The 19,361-nt window shown below is 38.9% G+C and overlaps 1 protein-coding gene and 1 pseudogene across 1 annotated transcript; both read left to right on the plus strand.

Annotated features, from left to right (window-relative positions):
• The first annotated feature begins 574 nt into the window (after positions 1-574).
• The window catches only part of LOC126619692 (UDP-glycosyltransferase 92A1-like), a 28,795-nt pseudogene continuing 10,008 nt past the window's right edge, over positions 575-19,361 (plus strand).
• Positions 6,940-8,631, plus strand: LOC126620144 (UDP-glycosyltransferase 92A1-like). The gene has a single exon (XM_050288634.1). The coding sequence runs from the start codon at positions 7,031-7,033 to the stop codon at positions 8,552-8,554; it is 1,524 nt and encodes a 507-aa protein (XP_050144591.1). The 5' UTR covers positions 6,940-7,030; the 3' UTR covers positions 8,555-8,631.

Raw genomic sequence — 19,361 nt, forward strand, 5'->3', positions numbered from 1 at the left:
AGAGAACAAGGAAAAGAAAAAAAGGGGGGGGGGACTAGCATAACCTTCATACCCGACTCGTGTGGCCCTTCTTGGGGCTTTTCCGTCGATTTTCCAGCAAATCAAACCACCTACCCACCTGGGAAACACTCTAAGACATTCCCTCTTTCCATTCCACCCAAGTTTGATGGAATTTGGCCTTAAAAATAGTGAAACCCCCAAGGTGGGTATGGCGGGTGCGTGTGTAAATTCCTCAAATTATGAAATGTTTTCCTCCAATTACCACCACCACTAGACTTCCCTTGAGGCCTGGAATAAAGCCCATGCATTGGTTGGGGCGTCGAAGTTATTTTGGAATCAAATCAAGAACACCCAAATCAAATCAAGAGTTGTTTTGGGAATTTTAAAAAATAATGAAATTTTCCGGCGAGTTGGGGTGGTTGACCGCCACCCGCAGTGGCGCATGGCCAGTGGGTTGATGCTGTCTTTTTTCATGCAAATTTTGATGTTTTGAATCCATAATTGATAACCATTTGATTTGATTCGATTGTGGAAGGTAAAATGGAATTTGGCCGATACTAGAATATAATGGAAAATGAAGAATAGAATGAATGTGAACTACGAAAGGCTTGATCCTTCTCAAGAGTATGTAGGCAGTCTAACAGGGTTAGATGCAACCTAAATAATCGAGAATTAATCTCTTGTTGGGAATTTGTTTTAAGAAAAGAAATTAGGTGATAAACTTGGAAAATTAAATCTTATATTTTTGATAAATAAATGTTAGTTATAGACTTTGTGAGTGATTAAGGAATTTAATTAAAGAATCGAAATCAATGGTAATTAAATAAACAAGAGTTTAGTTTAGGTCTATCACCGATATTATTTTTTTCAAAATAAATATTTCGGGACAGGCTTTACACCGCAGGTTCCACATCTCTCAGCTGCATCCGTTTATAAGAGCTGCAGACGGCCCAGATTCTTGGTCAAAATTTTTCCAGCCCCAGATTTCGGGTTCCACAAAATCTTTTGGTTGGCTGTGTTATACTGTGGAGGAAATTGAGCCGTTGGGATTGGATATCTTGAGGGATAGCTTAAAGCTTCCTGTTTGGTGCATTGGTCCTCTAATTCCTACTAAGGCACTCAAAAATTCATCCACATTGGACTTAAAGGTCTCGAGGTAGCGCGCTGGAAAAGAACTGTGCTTTTCCGCCGAGAAATGCCTCGAGTGGCTTGACTCGCAAGGTTTGAATTCTGTAATTTACATCTCATTTGGTTCTCAGAACACAATCAGTGCAACCCAAATGATGGAATTGACTGTTGGGTTGGAAGAAATCGGAAAGCCTTTTGTTTGGGTCATAAGGCCTCCGGTGGGGTTTGATGTGAAGGGAGACTTCAAAGCAGAGTGGCTGCCTGACGGGTTTGAGGAAAGAATGAGTAAACGAAAACAGGGGTTGCTAGTGCACAACTGGGCACCCCAGTTGGAGATTTTGTCATACAAATCCACTGGGTTTTTTGTGAGCCATTGCGGGTGGAATTCAGTGATGGAGAGCTTGAGCCAGGGCGTGCCGATTGTGGGGTGGCCGTTGGCGGCGGAGCAGGCTTACAATTCGTAGATGTTGGTGGAGGAGATGGGTGTGAGTGTGGAGCTGACAAGGGGTGTGCAGAGTTACATTGGATGGAAGGAGGTGAAGGAGGTGATTGATTTGGTGATGGATGAGAGTGGGAAGGGAGGGGGGATGAGGAAAAATGCCGGTGAGATTAAGGAGAAATTAAGAAGATCAATTAGAGATAATGATGGTGATCAAGGAAAGGAGAAGGGGTCTCCTGTCAAGGCCATGGAGGATTTTGTGGCTGCTCTTTTATCAAAGAAACAAGATTGATCAAAAGTTAATTAGAGGTGATTAGGTTACTGGTAATTTCAACTCAATTGAGAAATTCCTATTGTTTGCAAATGGATAGGTTTTGATTCAAAAGACGTTAATCAATGTTTGATACTCTAGAAAGTTATTTTGCTTTTGTTATCTATGAAAACTCGGAAAAGAACCATACATAAAATGCCAAAGCCTATTGGTCGAAATGCCCCTAAAATTACTATTGAGTTTTAGTTTACCCGCTAAAACTGGTCTTATCTCACTTTACCTCCTGAAAATGACATTTTCAACTCTTTTGTCTCACTTTACCCACTTTCATTAATGGACTGTTAAATTTAAGGGTATTTTAGACATTTCAATTTTTACACATTTATTTACCTTTAGCCCCCACACTAAACAAGTCTCAATTTTATTTTTGACAACTCTAATTCAAACGTATAGATTTTGAGCATTTAAAAAAAAAAATTATTCTTGAGAAAAATTTCAATCAACAAAATCATTCTATCAACCAAAATAAAGTTTACACTTGTTCGTAGAGTCATTTCATTTGTAAAGCATCCATGTATTGGCTCGAAACTTTGCAACTGAAAAATATTCATTACAACAAAATCATTATGCATTTAAGCTGACCTATCCAAAATACTTCTCAAACCAAAAAAGTAATTTCAAGCAAATGTGCACAGTTTGAACAAGCTCATGCCTAGTGGAATCAGTGCTCAACAATGTGAAATTTTTTTGTTTAAACTGTGCACATTTGCTTTAAATGATTTTTTTGGTTTGGGAAGTATTTTGGATAGGATAGCTTAATGGTATAATGATTTTGTTGTAATGAATATTTTTCAATTACAAAGTTTCGAGCCAATACATGGATGTCTTGCAAATGAAATGATTATACGAACAAAATGTAACCCTTATTTTGGTTGATACAATAATTTTGTTGCTCAAAATTTTTTTATTGATTGAATAATTTATTTTCAAAAATGCCCAAAATTGATGCGTTTGATTTAGAGTTGTCAAAAATAAATTTGAGACTTGTTTTAGTGTGGGGGCTAGAGGTAAATAAATGTGTAAAAACTAAAATGTCTAAAATACCCTTAAATTTAATAGTTCATTAACGAAGTGGCTAAAGTGAGATAAAAGAGTTGAAAATGTCAGTTTAAGGGGGCAAAGTGAGACAAAACCAGTTTCAGAGGATAAACTGAGACTCAATGGCAGTTTTAGGGGGCATTTCAACTAATAAGCCAAATGCGAATGATATTTTTAAAGTGTTAATAACATTTAGGATTCACACAGAAAAATTAATGAAAAACAAGGTGCAAAATCGAATGCAGTGACATTTTAGAATTCATGTGGCTAACACCACTTAATGGCATAAGACTTTGTTGTTATTGTTGTTTGTTGATAACATCTTTTTATTATGGATGATGCTAGAGAAACTAATGCTTTAAATCATTTTTTGTAAAACCCATGATGTGACGATTGATGGTTGAACTCTTTTTATAACCATTTTTGGCTTGCAAAGGGATAGGTTTTGTTTCAAAAGATGTTAGGGGTGAGAGAGTTGTAATTGCTTCAATTTCTCACCCTCTCTTCAGTCTCCTCCACCCTCTTCAAGAGTTTCTCCCTCCGATTGCTGTTTTAAGAGTCGACGGCCGGGGCATTTTCTTTTTACTTTATGTGTTCATTTATCATCCTAGTCCCCATCTTGCACCCCTTTTCCCTCAACCCCAGACCTTCCATATTTCCACCACCAACCTACATATCCGTCCATTTCAATCATTTTCTTCCCTACCATCTTCCTTTTCCCTTAACCAAACAGCAGGTCTTAAATTTTTGGGTTGCCTTCTATTTGATGATTTTATTGGTTGTTTTTACATTTGGGACTATCGCTTTTGATGCCTTCTTGTTTCTGTTTACTGTTGGTGCCGTTCTTCGACCTTACCACATTTGTGGATTTCACATCTTCGGTGGTGGGTTTAGTCAAGGGTCTCATTTGACCCATCCTTTGATCGATTGAGGATGACGCCAGTTGTTGGCCCATGTTGGATGCTACAACACCATCCTTTCCAGATCTATTGTCGAGGCTTCGGTCTCTTCTTTGATGCTCGGGGTTTCTTGCGGCGGCTGTGGCAAGAAGGTTGCTGAAGTTGTCAGGGTTTTTGTGTGTTTTGGTTTTTTTTCTGTTGTGGGCTCCAATGTCTGTATTGGGCTCTTACATTTGTTTATATGGAGGGTCCAACCTAATGTCTTGTGTTTAATTTTGTATTTGGGCTTTCTTTACTGTAATATTTCTTTGTTAAAAGTACAAAGAAAAGCCTGCACATGGCTAATGGTTGGTTTGGTATTGATGTGCTTTGAAAAAAAACTGTTTCTGTTGTACTGTGAGAATAAGCTCATTTTTGCTGCTTCACGTTTTCAGCCTTTTTTCACCAAAAATTGTGAAAATAAGCTGTTTTTAAGTGTTAATCAAACATCTTTTTCAGCTCAATTTTTTTTGATATCCACTTTTTATAAAAACACCTCAGTACCAAACCAGTATTAAGAGGGTATGGTTAAAACTTGGAACAAATGCCCTCACATTATGTTCACATGTGTAAGCTACATATCTAAACTTGTGAAAATTGAATCTATATGAATTAAAGTGGAACTTTATTCAACGTAAAAATCGACCTTTCACTTTAAGGCACCTTAGTAATTATAAGGGGTGTGCTATCCACACATCCCATTTTACTTCTCACACATCTCTTGATAATTTTTGTCCGTTGATTTTCTTCATTTCATCCGATTCGACGGTTGAAAATAAAAAAATGTGTGAAAAGTAAAATGAGGTGTGTGAATATCACACCCCTAATTATAATGCTTTTACGAGTCACACACCCCTAATTATAATGCTTATACACTCGTAAATTTCTAAACTATAATTTTGTTTCACTCCACTCTTATCCCGTTTGGTAAACATACCATTAGAAAACTAATTTCAAATTGCGACGTTGAAGATAGAAGATGAAATATTCATTCTCGAAAGTTATCACTTAAAAGTCTACAATTATCTGCGACGTACGCAACGCAATCTTAGAAATGGAAGAGCATGCATCACATTGAAGCAGAACTGAACTACAAACCAAAATATATAATTAGTTTCAACGTGACTCACAACCTTGCTCTTTTTGTTTATACAGCAGACCTATTTAGGGAAATAATGTATCTGGTCGGTCGGGTGCATACTGCATTGGCTTCCAACTTCTAACGTGGCAATGTCGGTCAGTATCACAATATGTCAGGATATTTGTGATGCCATTTCCTCCACGTCGGTCCGTCTTTTTGCACAAACTAGATGTCAATCAAATCCAAGTCTGTATTGCTTTTGCTTGCATAACCCAACTTTTGTTTTAGTTCCCCACCAACGCATATTGATTTGTTAAAATTCCCTTCGAAAATAAGGTAAATGAATGAATTAAAGAAAAATATATTTTTTCAAGAATAGTAAGAATTTTTTTTTAAAATAAGACTCTTAATAGATTATCTCACAGTTTAACGTTAATTTTCATATCAACATTATAACACATTGCATCAAAATATAAGTTAACAAATAGTTCATAGAGAGTCATTTTTCGGATCAACCTCCTTAACATTTTACTTGATAAAAGTATTAAATTACCTGATAATCAAGAATTCTAAAAACAGAAAATAACTAATAATGTAATAAGAATATCATTTTACTTGATAAAAGTATTAAATTACCTGCTAATCAAGAATACTAAAAATAGAAAATAACTAATAATGTAATAAGAATATCTGTTCCATGATGGAACAAGTATAAGATTTTTATTTTTTATTCATGATATTTTTGGCATTTTTGGTTATTCAAATTAATCTAGTGCAGCAAGTAGTAGATTATTTTAGTTGTTCAACATCATGTCTCAGATTCAAATTCCTTTTCTAAGATAGTAATATCACTCGTACTAAAATATAATTAATTTAGTGTAAACAATAATGTTAGATAAATCAATTTTTAAGACTAAATATGTAAATCATGTGATGTGTCATCAATAAGAAATAAACACATTAATCAACACTTAAGTAATAATCAAATTAACAACTACGTCATATAAATTCCAAATTTAGTTAAAATAGTCGATATTTCTAGTATTATTCTAACGTAAAACATCGTTAGATTAAAATGTAACAAAAATGTATATTATCAATGATACGATAATTTTTTTATTATGATCGGAACACGAGTAGTATTCCACATATTTTTATATAAGTGGTGGTTAATTTTATTTTTTAAGTTATTAACTTTTTAACACACATATCCTACAATTTATATAATAACACATAATATAACACCATTGTTCCTATCATACTGGAAAATATCTCCAATGATACATCCAAACAACAAAAATCCCAAAAGGAAAACCAAAATAAAATGGGATTTTTGTTGAGAGCATATAATTCATTCGGTTCTGCCATTCAATTCCATTCCATTCATATGATATATATATATATATATATATATATATATATATATATATATATATATATATATATATATATACATGGTTTAAAATATCCATAATATCTCGATATTTCCATCGAAATTTCCGTGTTTTTGGACTACCTATATTTCCGATATCATCGATATTTTAAACCTTACTAAGTTACTCATGTATCTTACCATACAATGTATAAAGTGTAAAATATTGTACTAATTCATTATATATAAATGATTATGGTGTGTTTAAACTTTTTTAATTAGTTACTACATATTTTCTACCCTCATAATGTTTGCTAGCTTACTATATAATCAACTTAAATCAGTTATATCTATCATGCAATGCATTTCCTTCCAATTTTTTTGTGATAAACTAATAGATAATTGACTAAATAAACATCCTGCAAAGTTTCAATAAAAAATTTCAAGTTTTTCTTACATTTTCCGTAGTTTTTATTTAATTTTTATCGATATCGATAATATCCCGATATTTCCATCAAAATTTCTGTGTTTTTAAATTACCGATATTTCCGATATTATCGATACTTTATACCTTATATATATACATATATGCTCATTGCTAAACCTCTCACCCTTACCGACCTCTGAAAAATAGCATACATTCTTTTTCTGCCTCCTCCTCCTCACCATTACAGATAACTCACAAAATCCTCAGGATAAAAATATGGGGTTTGAGAGAGAGCATATTGTGATGCTGCCGTTCATGGCGCAAGGCCATATCATACCATTCCTAGCACTTGCAAAGCAAATCCAGGAGTTAACAAACTTCACAATCACCATCGCCACCACCCCTCTCAACATCAAATCCCTCCAATCCACCATTTCCACCGCCTCATCCAATCACAACAACATCCACTTGGCCGAACTTCCCTTCTGCAGCTCAGACCACGACCTGCCCCCCAACACAGAAACCACCGAGAACCTCCCCTTCCCCAAAATCATCAACCTTTTCGCCGCTTCAGTCGCCCTTGAACCTCCATCCCGCCGCCTTATCTCCGATATCATCGAAAAAGAAGGCCGCCCGCCGCTCTGTTTGATCTCCGATGTTTTCTTCGGATGGGCTACTGATCTTGCAAACAGCTTAGGCACTGTCAATGTGAGTTTCACCACAGGCGGGGCTTACGGCTCTGCAGCCTACACATCAATATGGCTCAACTTGCCTCACCGCTCCGCAAGCAACGAATACTTCACCCTCCCCGGCTTCCCGGAACGCTGCAGGTTCCACATCTCTCAGCTGCATCCGTTTCTAAGAGCTGCAGACGGCACAGATTCTTGGTCAAGATTTTTCCAGCCTCAGATTTCGGGTTCTACAAAATCTTTTGGTTGGCTGTGTAATACTGTGGAGGAAATTGAGCCGTTGGGATTGGATATCTTGAGGGATTACTTGAAGCTTCCTGTTTGGTGCATTGGTCCTCTAATTCCTACTGATGCACTCAAAAACTCATCCACATTGGACTTAAAGGTCTCGAGGCAGCGCGCCGGAAAAGAAATGGGCTTTTCTGCCGAGAAATGCCTCGAGTGGCTTGACTTGCAAGGTCCGAATTCTGTAATTTACATCTCATTTGGTTCTCAGAACACAATCAGTGCAACCCAAATGAAGGAATTGGCTGTTGGGTTGGAAGAAAGCGGAAAACCTTTCGTTTGGGTGATAAGGCCTCCGGTGGGGTTTGATCTGAAGGGAGAGTTCAGAGCAGAGTGGCTGCCTCATGGATTTGAGGAGAGAATGAGTAAACGAAAACAGGGGTTGCTAGTGCACAACTGGGCACCCCAGTTGGAGATTTTGTCACACAAATCCATAGGGCTTTTTGTGAGCCATTGTGGGTGGAATTCAGTGATGGAGAGCTTGAGCCAGGGCGTGCCGATTGTTGGGTGGCCGTTGGCGGCGGAGCAGGCCTATAATTCGAAGATGTTGGTGGAGGAGATGGGTGTGAGCGTGGAGCTGACAAGGGGTGTGCAGAGTAATATTGGATGGAAAGAGGTGAAGGAGGTGATTGATTTGGTGATGGATGAGAGTGGGAAGGGAGGGGAGATGAGGAAGAATGCTGGTGAGATTAAGGTGAAGATAAGAAGATCAATTAGAGATGATGATGGTGATCAAGGAAAGGAGAAGGGGTCATCTGTCAAGGCAATGGAGGATTTCGTCGCTGCTCTTTTATCAAAGAAACAAGATTTGTCAAAAATTAATTAGTGGTGATTGTGTTACTAGTAATTTATTAACTAGTTTCTGTATTGAAATTGAAATAATAACATTGTGACTTTCCTATATGGTCAATGTTTGCCACTTTGAAAAGTTATTATGCTTTTGTTATATCTGGGAAAATATGGACATGAACTATACATAAAATGCCAATGATATTTTTAAAGCTTTAATAGCATCTAGGACCAACAACAACAACAACAAAGCCTTTTCCCACTAAGTGGAGTCGGCTATATGAATCCTAGAACGCCATTGCGCTCGGTTTTGTGTCATGTCCTCCGTTAGATCCAAGTACTCTAAGTCTTTTCTTAGAGTCTCTTCCAAAGTTTTCCTAGGTCTTCTTCTACCCCTTCGGCCCTGAACCTCTGTCCCGTAGTCACATCTTCGAACCAGAGCGTCAGTAGGCCTTCTTTGTACATGTCCAAATCACCGGAACCGATTTTCTCTCATCTTTCCTTCAATTTCGGCTACTCCTACTTTACCTCGGATACCCTCATTCCCAATCTTATCCTTTCTCGTGTGCCCACACATCCCACGAAGCATTCTCATCTCCGCTACACCTATTTTGTGTACTTGTTGATGCTTCACCGCCCAACCTTTTGTGCCATACAACATCGCTGGCCTTATTGTCGTCCTATAAAATTTTCCCTTGAGCTTCAGTGGCCTACGACGATCACACAACACGCCAGATGCACTCTTACACTTCATCCATCCAGCTTGTATTCTATGGTTGAGATCTCCATCTAATTCTCCGTTCTCTTGCAAGATAGATCCTAAGTAGCGAAAACGGTCGCTTTTTGTGATCTTCGCTAGATTGCTCCGGTCATTAGTGTGTGGATAAGTATATAAATGGATAGAGATAGGAAAGCAAACACAAGATGTACGTGGTTCACCCAGATTGGCTACCTCTACGGAATAAAGGAGTTCTCATTAATTGTGAAGGGTTTACACAACTACATAGGTTCAAGCTCTCCTTTAGTGAGTACAAGTGAATGATTTAGTACAAATGACATTAGGAAATATTGTGGGAGAATGATCTCGTAATCACGAAACTTCTAAGTATCGGAGTGTGGTATCGTCTTGACTTGCCTTATCTGTCTCATAGGTAGATGTGGCATCTTCTCTGGAAGTACTCTTCCTCCATCCAGGGGTGGTATCTTTAACTGGTGGAGATGCACAAGGTAATGTATCAATTTCACTTGAAGCTTACTTGTAGTTTCAGGCTTGGTCAAGCGCGATACAAACCATGTAGTAGGAGTCCCCCAAGTCGCCGAGCTAGGGGATCTGCTGAAAGAGGTGACAGACAAGGTAAGCAATCAGAGCTCCGGCTGATTGTTCACATTCTCCCTATCTTGCAGGCAGCATGAAGGATAAAGAGAAGAAAAATGAGAAGAGATGATATGGGATACTTTTGCTTTTGAGGAAATAACTTTCCACATGCTTATTCTTGAACTGAGCTGGAGGGTTTTTTGGTTTCCTCCAGAGTATAAGGCCGACTGAAGAATTTGAGGGTCAAAACAAGTCCATCAAATCTAGAGTACGTTCGACCCTGCTGATATGGGATACTTTTGCTTTTTGACAAAGTAGTGGATGTATCGGCACGTGTGCTGTTACGCTTGTCTCCACATGCTTCCTTGTATCCTTCTCACTTGCCCTATATGTTCCTCAGGCAGATGCGGTATCTTCCCTGGAAGCATAAGATGTTGAAGATGAGTACTCGAGAGCAATGCTAGGTAAGTAATCAGGTAAGGGGTTTCAGGCAGTCAGTTCCTGGCTGGAAGCTTGATTCCAAGTGCTGACTGATTGCTCTATTTCTCCTTGTCTTGCATGTAAGAACAAAGGCAAAGGAAAAGACAGGGAAAAAGCATGATATGAGATACTTTTGCTTTTAACCCTGATGATATGAGATATTCTTGCTCTAGTATAGCTTGTTTGCAGAGGTATTATCGGGGGGAAAGAAAACTGAATATTTCGAAAGGCTTCGTTGGGAGTGCCCTCTCAGATATGAGGAAGGGTTGAGCATTTTTGCAGGTCTGCCTGTCCGTTGGGGATGAAGGTCGACATATATAGGAGTCTCCCTAACAACAAGTAGTAATGTTATTCCTTTACCCTGCTTGGTCATAGCACAGTAGTGGGAGCTGCCAGCTTCACATGTTTTAACTCTGTCAGAGCACTTTGAAAAAGTGGTCTATGGTATCTGGAAAGCTGATGTTGCGTGTGAAGATTACAAACAAACTTTATCCAAGGAGATCCGGCTCTTGAAGTTGGGAAAGCGGTGCCTCTTCGATTTTCGAACAAGCAATCCTATCGGGGATCTGGCTCTCGAGATTCGGAGAACGATGCCTCTTCGGTTTTTGAGAAAGCAATCTTGTTGGGAGTGTTTTCTCGAATGTGAGTAAAGGTTGGGCATGTTTGCTAGTCTACCTTGCCATGAAGCATAGAGGTTGACACACAGGGACTTTCCAATTATCCAGCAATGGTACTGTTCCTTTACCCTTTCTTCGATTTTTGAGAAAGTAGTCATGTTGGGAGTCTAGCTCTCGAGATTCAGAGGACGGTGCTTCTTCGATTTTGGAGCAAGCAATCTTGTTAGGAGTGTTTTCTCTAATGTGAGTAAAGGTTGGGCATGTTTGCTAGTCTACCTTGCCACGAAGCACAGAGGTTGACACACAGGGACTTTCCAATTATCCAGCAGTGGTACTGTTCCTTTACCCTTGTGGGTAATAATATGGTAGCTAGACTTTCAAAATTTATGTGTCTAAACTTTGTTAGTGCTGTTTCTTTGCTATTCTTTTACCCTTCTTGGTCAGAGCGATGTAGTGGGAGCTGCAAGCTTCACGTGTCTCAACTTTGGCAGAGAACTTTGACAAAGTTATCTGTGGTACCTATGAGCTACTGTTGCGTGTGGGAAGTGGATGATTGAACAGTAAGATTCATGTGCTTTCTACTTCACCAGAAGTCTTCGACAGAATGCCCATAATTTCCGCAAAGCTGAGTGTGCGTGTGACAGGTGCTAACAAGGTTGGAAAAGTAGGTGCCTCTTCGATTTCTAAGATCGGCCCTCGTGGTCTCTGAGCAGCTCAGCTTTTGAGAAAGCAAGCGCCTCTTCGATTTCTGAGATCGGCCTTCGTGGTCTTTGAGCAGCCCAGCTTTTGAGAAAGCAAACGCCTCTTCGATTTCTGAGATCGACCCTCGTGGTCTCTGAGCAGCCCAGCTTTTGAGAAAGCAAACGCCTCTTCGATTTCTGAGCAGGCGCCTCTTCGATTTCTGAAGCTTCGTCGAGTGCAGATTTTTATAGGGGTTGGCATTAAGTTCCAAAGCACACTTAAATCTCCACCAGTAGAAGCTCCATTCTTGCACTTCTAAGATCTTGATTTGTCCGACCTCTTCTCTCTTCAACACCTTTGAAAATGTCTGGCCCCTCCGACCGTCGTTTTGACTTGAACCTTGTTGAAAAGGCAGCCCCGCCTTCTCCAAACAACATATGGTGCCCATCCTTCGTCTCCCCTACTAGTCCTCTTACCGTTGGGGATTCCGTCATGAAGAATGATACGACCGCTGCGGTGGTGGCCAGGAACCTTCTCACTCCCAAAGATAACAGACTACTTTCCAAACGGTCTGATGAGTTAGCTGTTAAGGATTCTCTGGCTCTCAGTGTTCAGTGTGCAGGTTCTGTGTCTAATATGGCCCAACGCCTATTTGCTCGAACCCGCCAAGTTGAATCATTGGCGGCTGAAGTGATGAGTCTCAAATAGGAGATTAGAGGGCTCAAGCATGAGAATAAACAGTTGCACCGGCTCGCACATGACTATGCTTCAAACATGAAGAGGAAGCTTGACCAGATGAAGGAATCTGATGGTCAGGTTTTACTTGATCATCAGAGATTTGTGGGTTTGTTCCAAAGACATTTATTGCCTTCGTCTTCTGGGGCTGTACCGCGTAATGAAGCTCCAAATGATTAACCTCTGATGCCTCCTCCTTCTAGGGTTCTGTCCAGTACTGAGGCTCTGAATGATCCCCCTCCGGTGCCTTCTCTTTCTGGGGCTCTACCGACTGCTGAGACTTCTCCTAAGCAACCTTTGTGAAGGCTCCCTCTTGTTTGTTTATTTTGACTCATGTATATGTACATATTTGTAACTTATCGGGGATATCAATAAATAAGATTTCCTTCATTTCAACGTATTGTGTTAAATACACCAAAGTCTTCTTCGCTAAGTTCTTTGAATTTTCTTTTGTTGAAGCTTGTATGTTGAAGCTTTATGAGTGGAGCATGTAGGTTGAGGTAGTGTTCCCTTAATTTCCCGAGTGAGGAAAACTTCTCGGTTGGAGACTTGGAAAATCCAAGTCACTGAGTGGGATCGGCTATATGAATCTTAGAACGCCATTGTGCTCGGTCATGTGTCATGTCCTTCGTTAGATCCAAGTACTTTACGTCTTTTCTTAGAGTCTCTTCCAAAGTTTTCCTAGGTCTTCATCTACCCATTTAGCCCTGAACCTCTGTCCCATAGTCACATCTTCTAATCGGAGCGTCAGTAGGCCTTCTTTGCACATGTCCAAACCACCGTAACCGATTTTCTCTCATCTTTCCTTCAATTTCGGCTACTCCTACTTTACCCCGGATATCCTCATTCCTAATCTTATCCTTTCTCGTGTGCCCACACATCCAACGAAGCATCCTCATCTCCGCTACACACATTTTGTGTATGTGTTGATGCTTCACCTCCCAACATTTTGTGCCATACAGCATCGCCGGCCTTATTGCCGTCCTATAAAATTTTCCCTTGAGTTTCAGTGGCATACTGCGGTCACACAACACGCCGGATGCACTCTTCCACTTCATCCATCCAGCTTGTATTCTATGGTTGAGATCTCCATCTAATTCTCCGTTCTTTTGCAAGATAGATCCTAGGTAACGAAAACGGTCGCTCTTTGGTATTTCTTGATCTCCGATCCTCACCCCTAACTCGTTTTGGCTTCCATTTGCACTGAACTTGCACTCCATATATTCTGTCTTTGATTTAGGGTTCTGTCCCATACAAAAAAAAAATAAAAAAATAAAAAATAAAAAGCGCTAACCGAAGACTTTGCTAAAAAACGAAGGATTCATGCGGGTGACACCACTTAATAAGATAAGGTTTTGTTGTTTGTTAATAACATCTTCTTTTTCTTTATGAGTGATAATAGAGAGAGATTAACTTTTTAGATTATCTTTTGTAAAAAATATGATGTGGCGATTAATAGTTGAACTCTTTCTTGTTTATCAATAAATTTTCCTGAAAGTCACTTTCTATGATAACAATGCTGGAATGGGATGGACTTTGTGGCCAAATTGAAAAGAAATTTTTTTTACAAAAAGAGTTCAACCATCTGTCATATTATGAAATCTACAAAAAAATAATCTAAAACATTTAATCTTTTTAACATTTTCCTTTTGTTATTAGTGTAACATCTCAAGTTTGATGATTCTCTAAAAATACGTGTGAGCTACATGTCTAAATTTGTGAAAATTGATTGGAATAGTTTTCCCTCTCTAGTGAGAGTCTTTCTCGGTTTTAGGGATTTTTTCTCATCCCTTTGTGTGAGGCCTCTAAATTGAGCAAAACTGGTGGCGAGGATCCTAACTTTGGCCGAGGTCGGTTGCCGTCCTCCCCTTTCTTTCCTTCTTGTATTTTTTCCTTGCTTTTACTATTTTTTCACCTTGGTTGTTATACTTATATGTCCCGCTTCTCTTTTCCAGACAGTATCTATCCTTTGTGTTCATCCATATTCCGATTTTCAGTCATACAACCTACTGAGATTGTGTGTAGAGCTCTAGTTATTTCACTGGCTCGAGTGTTTCGAACACGTTCGTGGATCTCCACGGACTTATCTTGATAGTTGGCTTCTCTCGTTTGGTTGATGGCTATCCTTACTTTATGACTGTGCTTCGGAAACAGATTGGAGTTGGATGTGACATTTGGTGAGGTGTTGCTTGGCTGTGGAAGAGGAATTGGACAGATTGGGATGATCTTTGGCTGCGGAGGAAACGGTAGAAATTTCTAGGCTCGGTGTTCGTGTTTTGCTTTTTCGGCCTAATTGTATCTTACCTCTTGTAGTGTGTTGTTCTGTTTTGGCCCCCTTTATTTATGTTAATATGTTAGCTTTGGGCTTTGTCTGTCTGTAAAAAAAATTTATTTTGTAATAAAAAGTACTTAAAAAAAAAACTTGTGAAAATTGAAGCTATATGAATTAAAGTGGATCTTTTTTTTTTTTTTTTTTTGTAAGAAAACAAACTTAGTTAAGATAAGGGGAGAATTACAAATGTGACTGATGGACTAAGTCCAAACAAAATACAAAACCCTTAAAAAGCAAAGACAGATATAATAAAAGAGTAAAAAGGCTCAAGCAATAGGAGAATTACAACCTAAGATACAATGGGAGACCCACACAAACTTAGGTCCAGATGCAGCAAAAACAAAGAACAATAGAGAAACCCTAAAAGTGATAATAACTGTAACCATTTGATCAAATTTCAACAATTCAGATTCCGAACTAGGTTGATTAGGTAGAAAGGGATCCGAGGATCCCTTTCCAATACATAAAATGCTGAACTATTTTGTTTTACAGCTAATTAACATGAATAGTTTTCTCAAAAAGTTGTTATCCCAAACCAATTGGGCACTCTCTCCCTCTTTCCCTTCAACTCACTCTAATTTAATAAAAAGGGCATTACTTGATTCATGTCCACTCCATGCAACTGTAAAGCTGGCATCTTTGGGCCTCGTTTGGTATACGTGAGTGAATATGCTGAGGCGATTAAACACTTGAACCCAGGGCTTTTGGTTCACCAAGGGCTTATATAAGAGGGATGCGTACTTTTTATAAATGGTTGGACACGAAAGAGAAGAAAAAAAAGACTATTTCCTAACGCTTTTTGTAACCTTTATTCAATATATACGGCATCTCAATGAACGTAACCAAGTTTTTTAGAGTGACCCACTTAATCTAATCCGTGTTGTTAGATTTCTATTGCTTTTACCCTGAGCCCACCAAACAACAGTGACCTTTGTTAACCTCCAAATTTTGGCATAACTGTGTCTATTTTTGCTATTGAATGAATATGCCCAGTGTAGTTTTTAGTGAGGTTTTTTTTAGTTTATCCACAAGAATTGCAGGAGCAATTGTTCTAACTCTATATATAAATTTATTACCAGCAAAATTGTTTGGTAGTGACGATGCTACCTCTTTAATAAGCACCTCTTCTCTAGCCCGCGATAAAAACTACCATGCCCATCCGTTAACATGATCTGGGACTTATCGAAGTGACTTGCAGTGGTAGTTCGTTGCTGCCATTTTCCGTGAGGTTCATTCCAGAGCGTATGTGATATGGCAGTCATTCCGATCAGCTTGATCCGATGGTCCGAAATTCATGATCCCATATACCCTTCAATGCTAAACAGTGAGACGGTGTAGAAAGTTCATCTTTTGCATTTGTAGAGGTAGATATATTAATTTTTTTGAGCGGAAAACTTACTAGATTGGAGATATTTAGAGAACTATTTTCAAATTGTGACGTTGAAGGTAGAAGATGTAGTATTTATTCGGAAAAGTTATCACCTCTAATTCCACAATGTTTTTAGAGAGAGAAATGCTAAAGAGACTCTCTCAAAGTAGGATTTTTTGCCACCTCATATTTTTTGCACAATGTTTTATAATGTTAATACGGGAATTGTGCCAAAATTATGAGGTAATAGAGAGTACATGTAGAGTCTCACTTTTGAGAGTCTTTTTAGTATTATGAGAAAGGGACTTCCTCTCAGTCTCGACGTACGCAACGCAGCCTTAGAAATGCAAAAGCATGCATGATATTGTTTCAACGTTGCAACCTTCCTCTTCCGCTTATACATCAAACCTAATGAGGCAAAGAAGTGTATCGGCTCTGGTGCATTGACTTTTACCATTCTCCGAACTTCAACTTCAAATGTGGCAATGTCAGACACTACAAGAATTTCACAGGATACAGCGTGGGCATTGTGAAGGCATTTCCTCCACGGATCGCGATCCAGAGTTGGCATTGTGAAGGCATTTCTATTAAGGACAATTCTCTTGTAAAAGATAAAACTTAGTCTTGATTAATTCTGTTGTAATCTGTTGATAGTGGTGTGATTAGTTAGGCTTAGTTTTTTATGTAGTTAGGATGAGTTGGCAGCACAAGTGTGTGCGCGCTATGCCATTGTATAAATACCAAGTGTAAGCTTATTATTTGATATATATGAAAAGATATTTTCTCAATAATTTCCTTCACGTCGGTCCTTCTTAACCCAATTTTTGTTTTAATTCCCATCGACGATTTGTTAAAATCCTCAATGTTTTCATTACCGTCTACTTCAGTAGTTAGAAAAACTGAAATTTTGATATTACCTTTGAAACTATATTTTCCTCTACTAAAACTCATCTTTTTTTGTTTTCTTGAATAAAACCCATTGACTAGCCTCCAACTAAACAAATTCTTTAATTAAGTTTGACTTTTTAAATTGTGTATTTTCCGAATGCCTAAACTATCTGTCACAGCTCGTCCCGAGATTTTCTTATTAAGGACGTGAAATGTCGGATTTGACCTTAGCGCGGGCTAAGGTAAGTGTGTGTGACATTATTTGGATTATTTCTATATAAGTTTTGGATTTAAATTTTAGTTTTATAAAATTTTGGTTAGGGAATTAGATGATGGAGGGTGAGGATTTAATGTTGGACCATCTAAACCCCTGCACTCTCTCTCTTCTCGTAGCACTCTCTCTCTCTCCTCCCTCACGGCTTCCTCTCTCTCTCTCTCACTCCCGAAGTGTACGGACGAGACCCAAAACCATCCAAAACTCAGTGGATCGAAGCAACCAAGGTAAGATTCTTCATCCTTGTGATGCTCTGAGTTGTTTGATGCTAGTTTTAGGACGTGGAACCTTCGATATCACGTGAACCCGAACCCCTCATTTTTGGTCACTGTTCATGCACACGTGAAATGTTGTGTTTCAGGGAATTCTAAGCTTATAGTGAGCTTAGTGATGTCCCAAGGAAGCTCGGAGTGCTTCGTTTGAAGGTTTTGGACGTCGGGATCACTAGGTTCGATTTTGGCCGGTTTTTCTTGGAATTTTCCGGTGAGATTTAGTTGTTTTTGGAGCTTAAAAGTAGTGTATCATGATTCTACATGTTTGGGGCTTCATTTTGATATAAAATACGAAGAAAATGGGTGAGAAACGAAGGAGAACAAGGAGTTTCAAAGTTGGCCGGAAACCGGCCGCCGGAAAGTTCAGTCCGGCGAGCCAAGGTTAGGGATGATGCGCGTGGGGGCGCGTGTCCCCGTGCCTGTCCCGGCGCGTGCGGCCTCCAAAAATTTATCTAAAAATTTCTCGACGTCCGTGACGTCGAGTAGGTCGATGTGGTATATTCATATACCCAAATTGAGCATCGTATGAGAAGTTATTTCGAATTGTTGGTTATGTGTTTAAATTAACGTTTTTATAGTTGTTTCGCATATAGGTGACACCTATCCCGAGGACGAGAGCATCCAGGGACGTCACGGGGGTTACGACCCATCGACTTACCAGTGAGTGGGCAGTTTTGTTTTCGTATTACCTATATAGTACTGTTTTTCCCAGGAAATGCGTTTATTTGAAAATTATGATTTAAATTGCCATGCATGCAATTGTTGAGATATTTGGTTTGATAAGTGATGCGTTTATATGTGAATTGACGCGGTGGACGCACATGTGAGTTTTTATATTATTTAGATGAGTTATTTTATGTGAATTGCATTGAAAGCTCATAACCTGCACCCTAGGTGTTAGTGCTTATATTATTATTCACCACACAGCACGCTCGTCTTGGATCCAAGTAGGTGGATGTCGTACAGACCATGTGAGGGTTCCGACATGCTAGTCGTATAGACCACTAGATGTGATTCCGACTAGTGGGTGACCTTAGTTATGCTCGCCGATGATTGATGAGAGAAGCACTAGAGCGTATTTATACACCTTTCATCGTACAGACTACCATATGTAGTTCCGAGTGACGTGCAGAGTTGGGCCGTATAGGTCACTGTGGTGACTCCGGCTGAGTGGGATGTTGAGCTTTAGAATCAGCCTTACAGGACCACTGTAGGGTCTCCGGTTGATTTATTATTTCACCTGATTGATATTGATGCATTCTGATTATATTTTGGCATGGCATGACATATCCTTTCTGAGATGTTATGTTGATGGATGTGAGCTGAGTTTTGATGATATATATATATATATATATATATATATATATATATATATATATATATATATATATATACACACACTATTTTCTAGGAAAGTATACAGGTTTTACGGTGAGGGGTTAGAAATGTTTTAAATGAAATGTTTTGGAAAATCTTTGGTTTTACTGACCCACTCATCTTTGTTTTGCGCTCCTCTAGGTTCTAGTTAGCAGTTGGTGGCTCTCGAGGTCTTTTTCGGCATTCTGACATACGCTCTACATGTATGACTCACCTGCGGGTGTTGTACTTTTTATTATGGTCCTACTTGACTGCACTTAGACCTATGCTCTGAATTTATGTGTTTTACCTTATAACTCATCCTTTTATTCTAGTAGGTTGTTACTACTAGAGATTGGTTTAAATTCCTTATTATTTCTGTTATTGATTTGCTTCCGTGTCGCACTTTTGGTTACGTCACGCTCACGTGACGGCCAGCACGCCTTGATCCTCTGGATCGGGGTGTGTCAGTTTGGTATCAGAGCCTAGGTTGCAGTCCTGTATAATTGTTAATGCTTTAATGAT

Source organism: Malus sylvestris, chromosome 4, assembly GCF_916048215.2.
Source record: "Malus sylvestris chromosome 4, drMalSylv7.2, whole genome shotgun sequence".
NCBI lineage: Eukaryota > Viridiplantae > Streptophyta > Magnoliopsida > Rosales > Rosaceae > Malus > Malus sylvestris.

Excerpts from the sequence above, each read along its gene's own strand:
- LOC126620144 (XM_050288634.1), top strand. The coding sequence starts at position 7,031 with ATGGGGTTTGAGAGAGAGCATATTGTGATGCTGCCGTTCATGGCGCAA.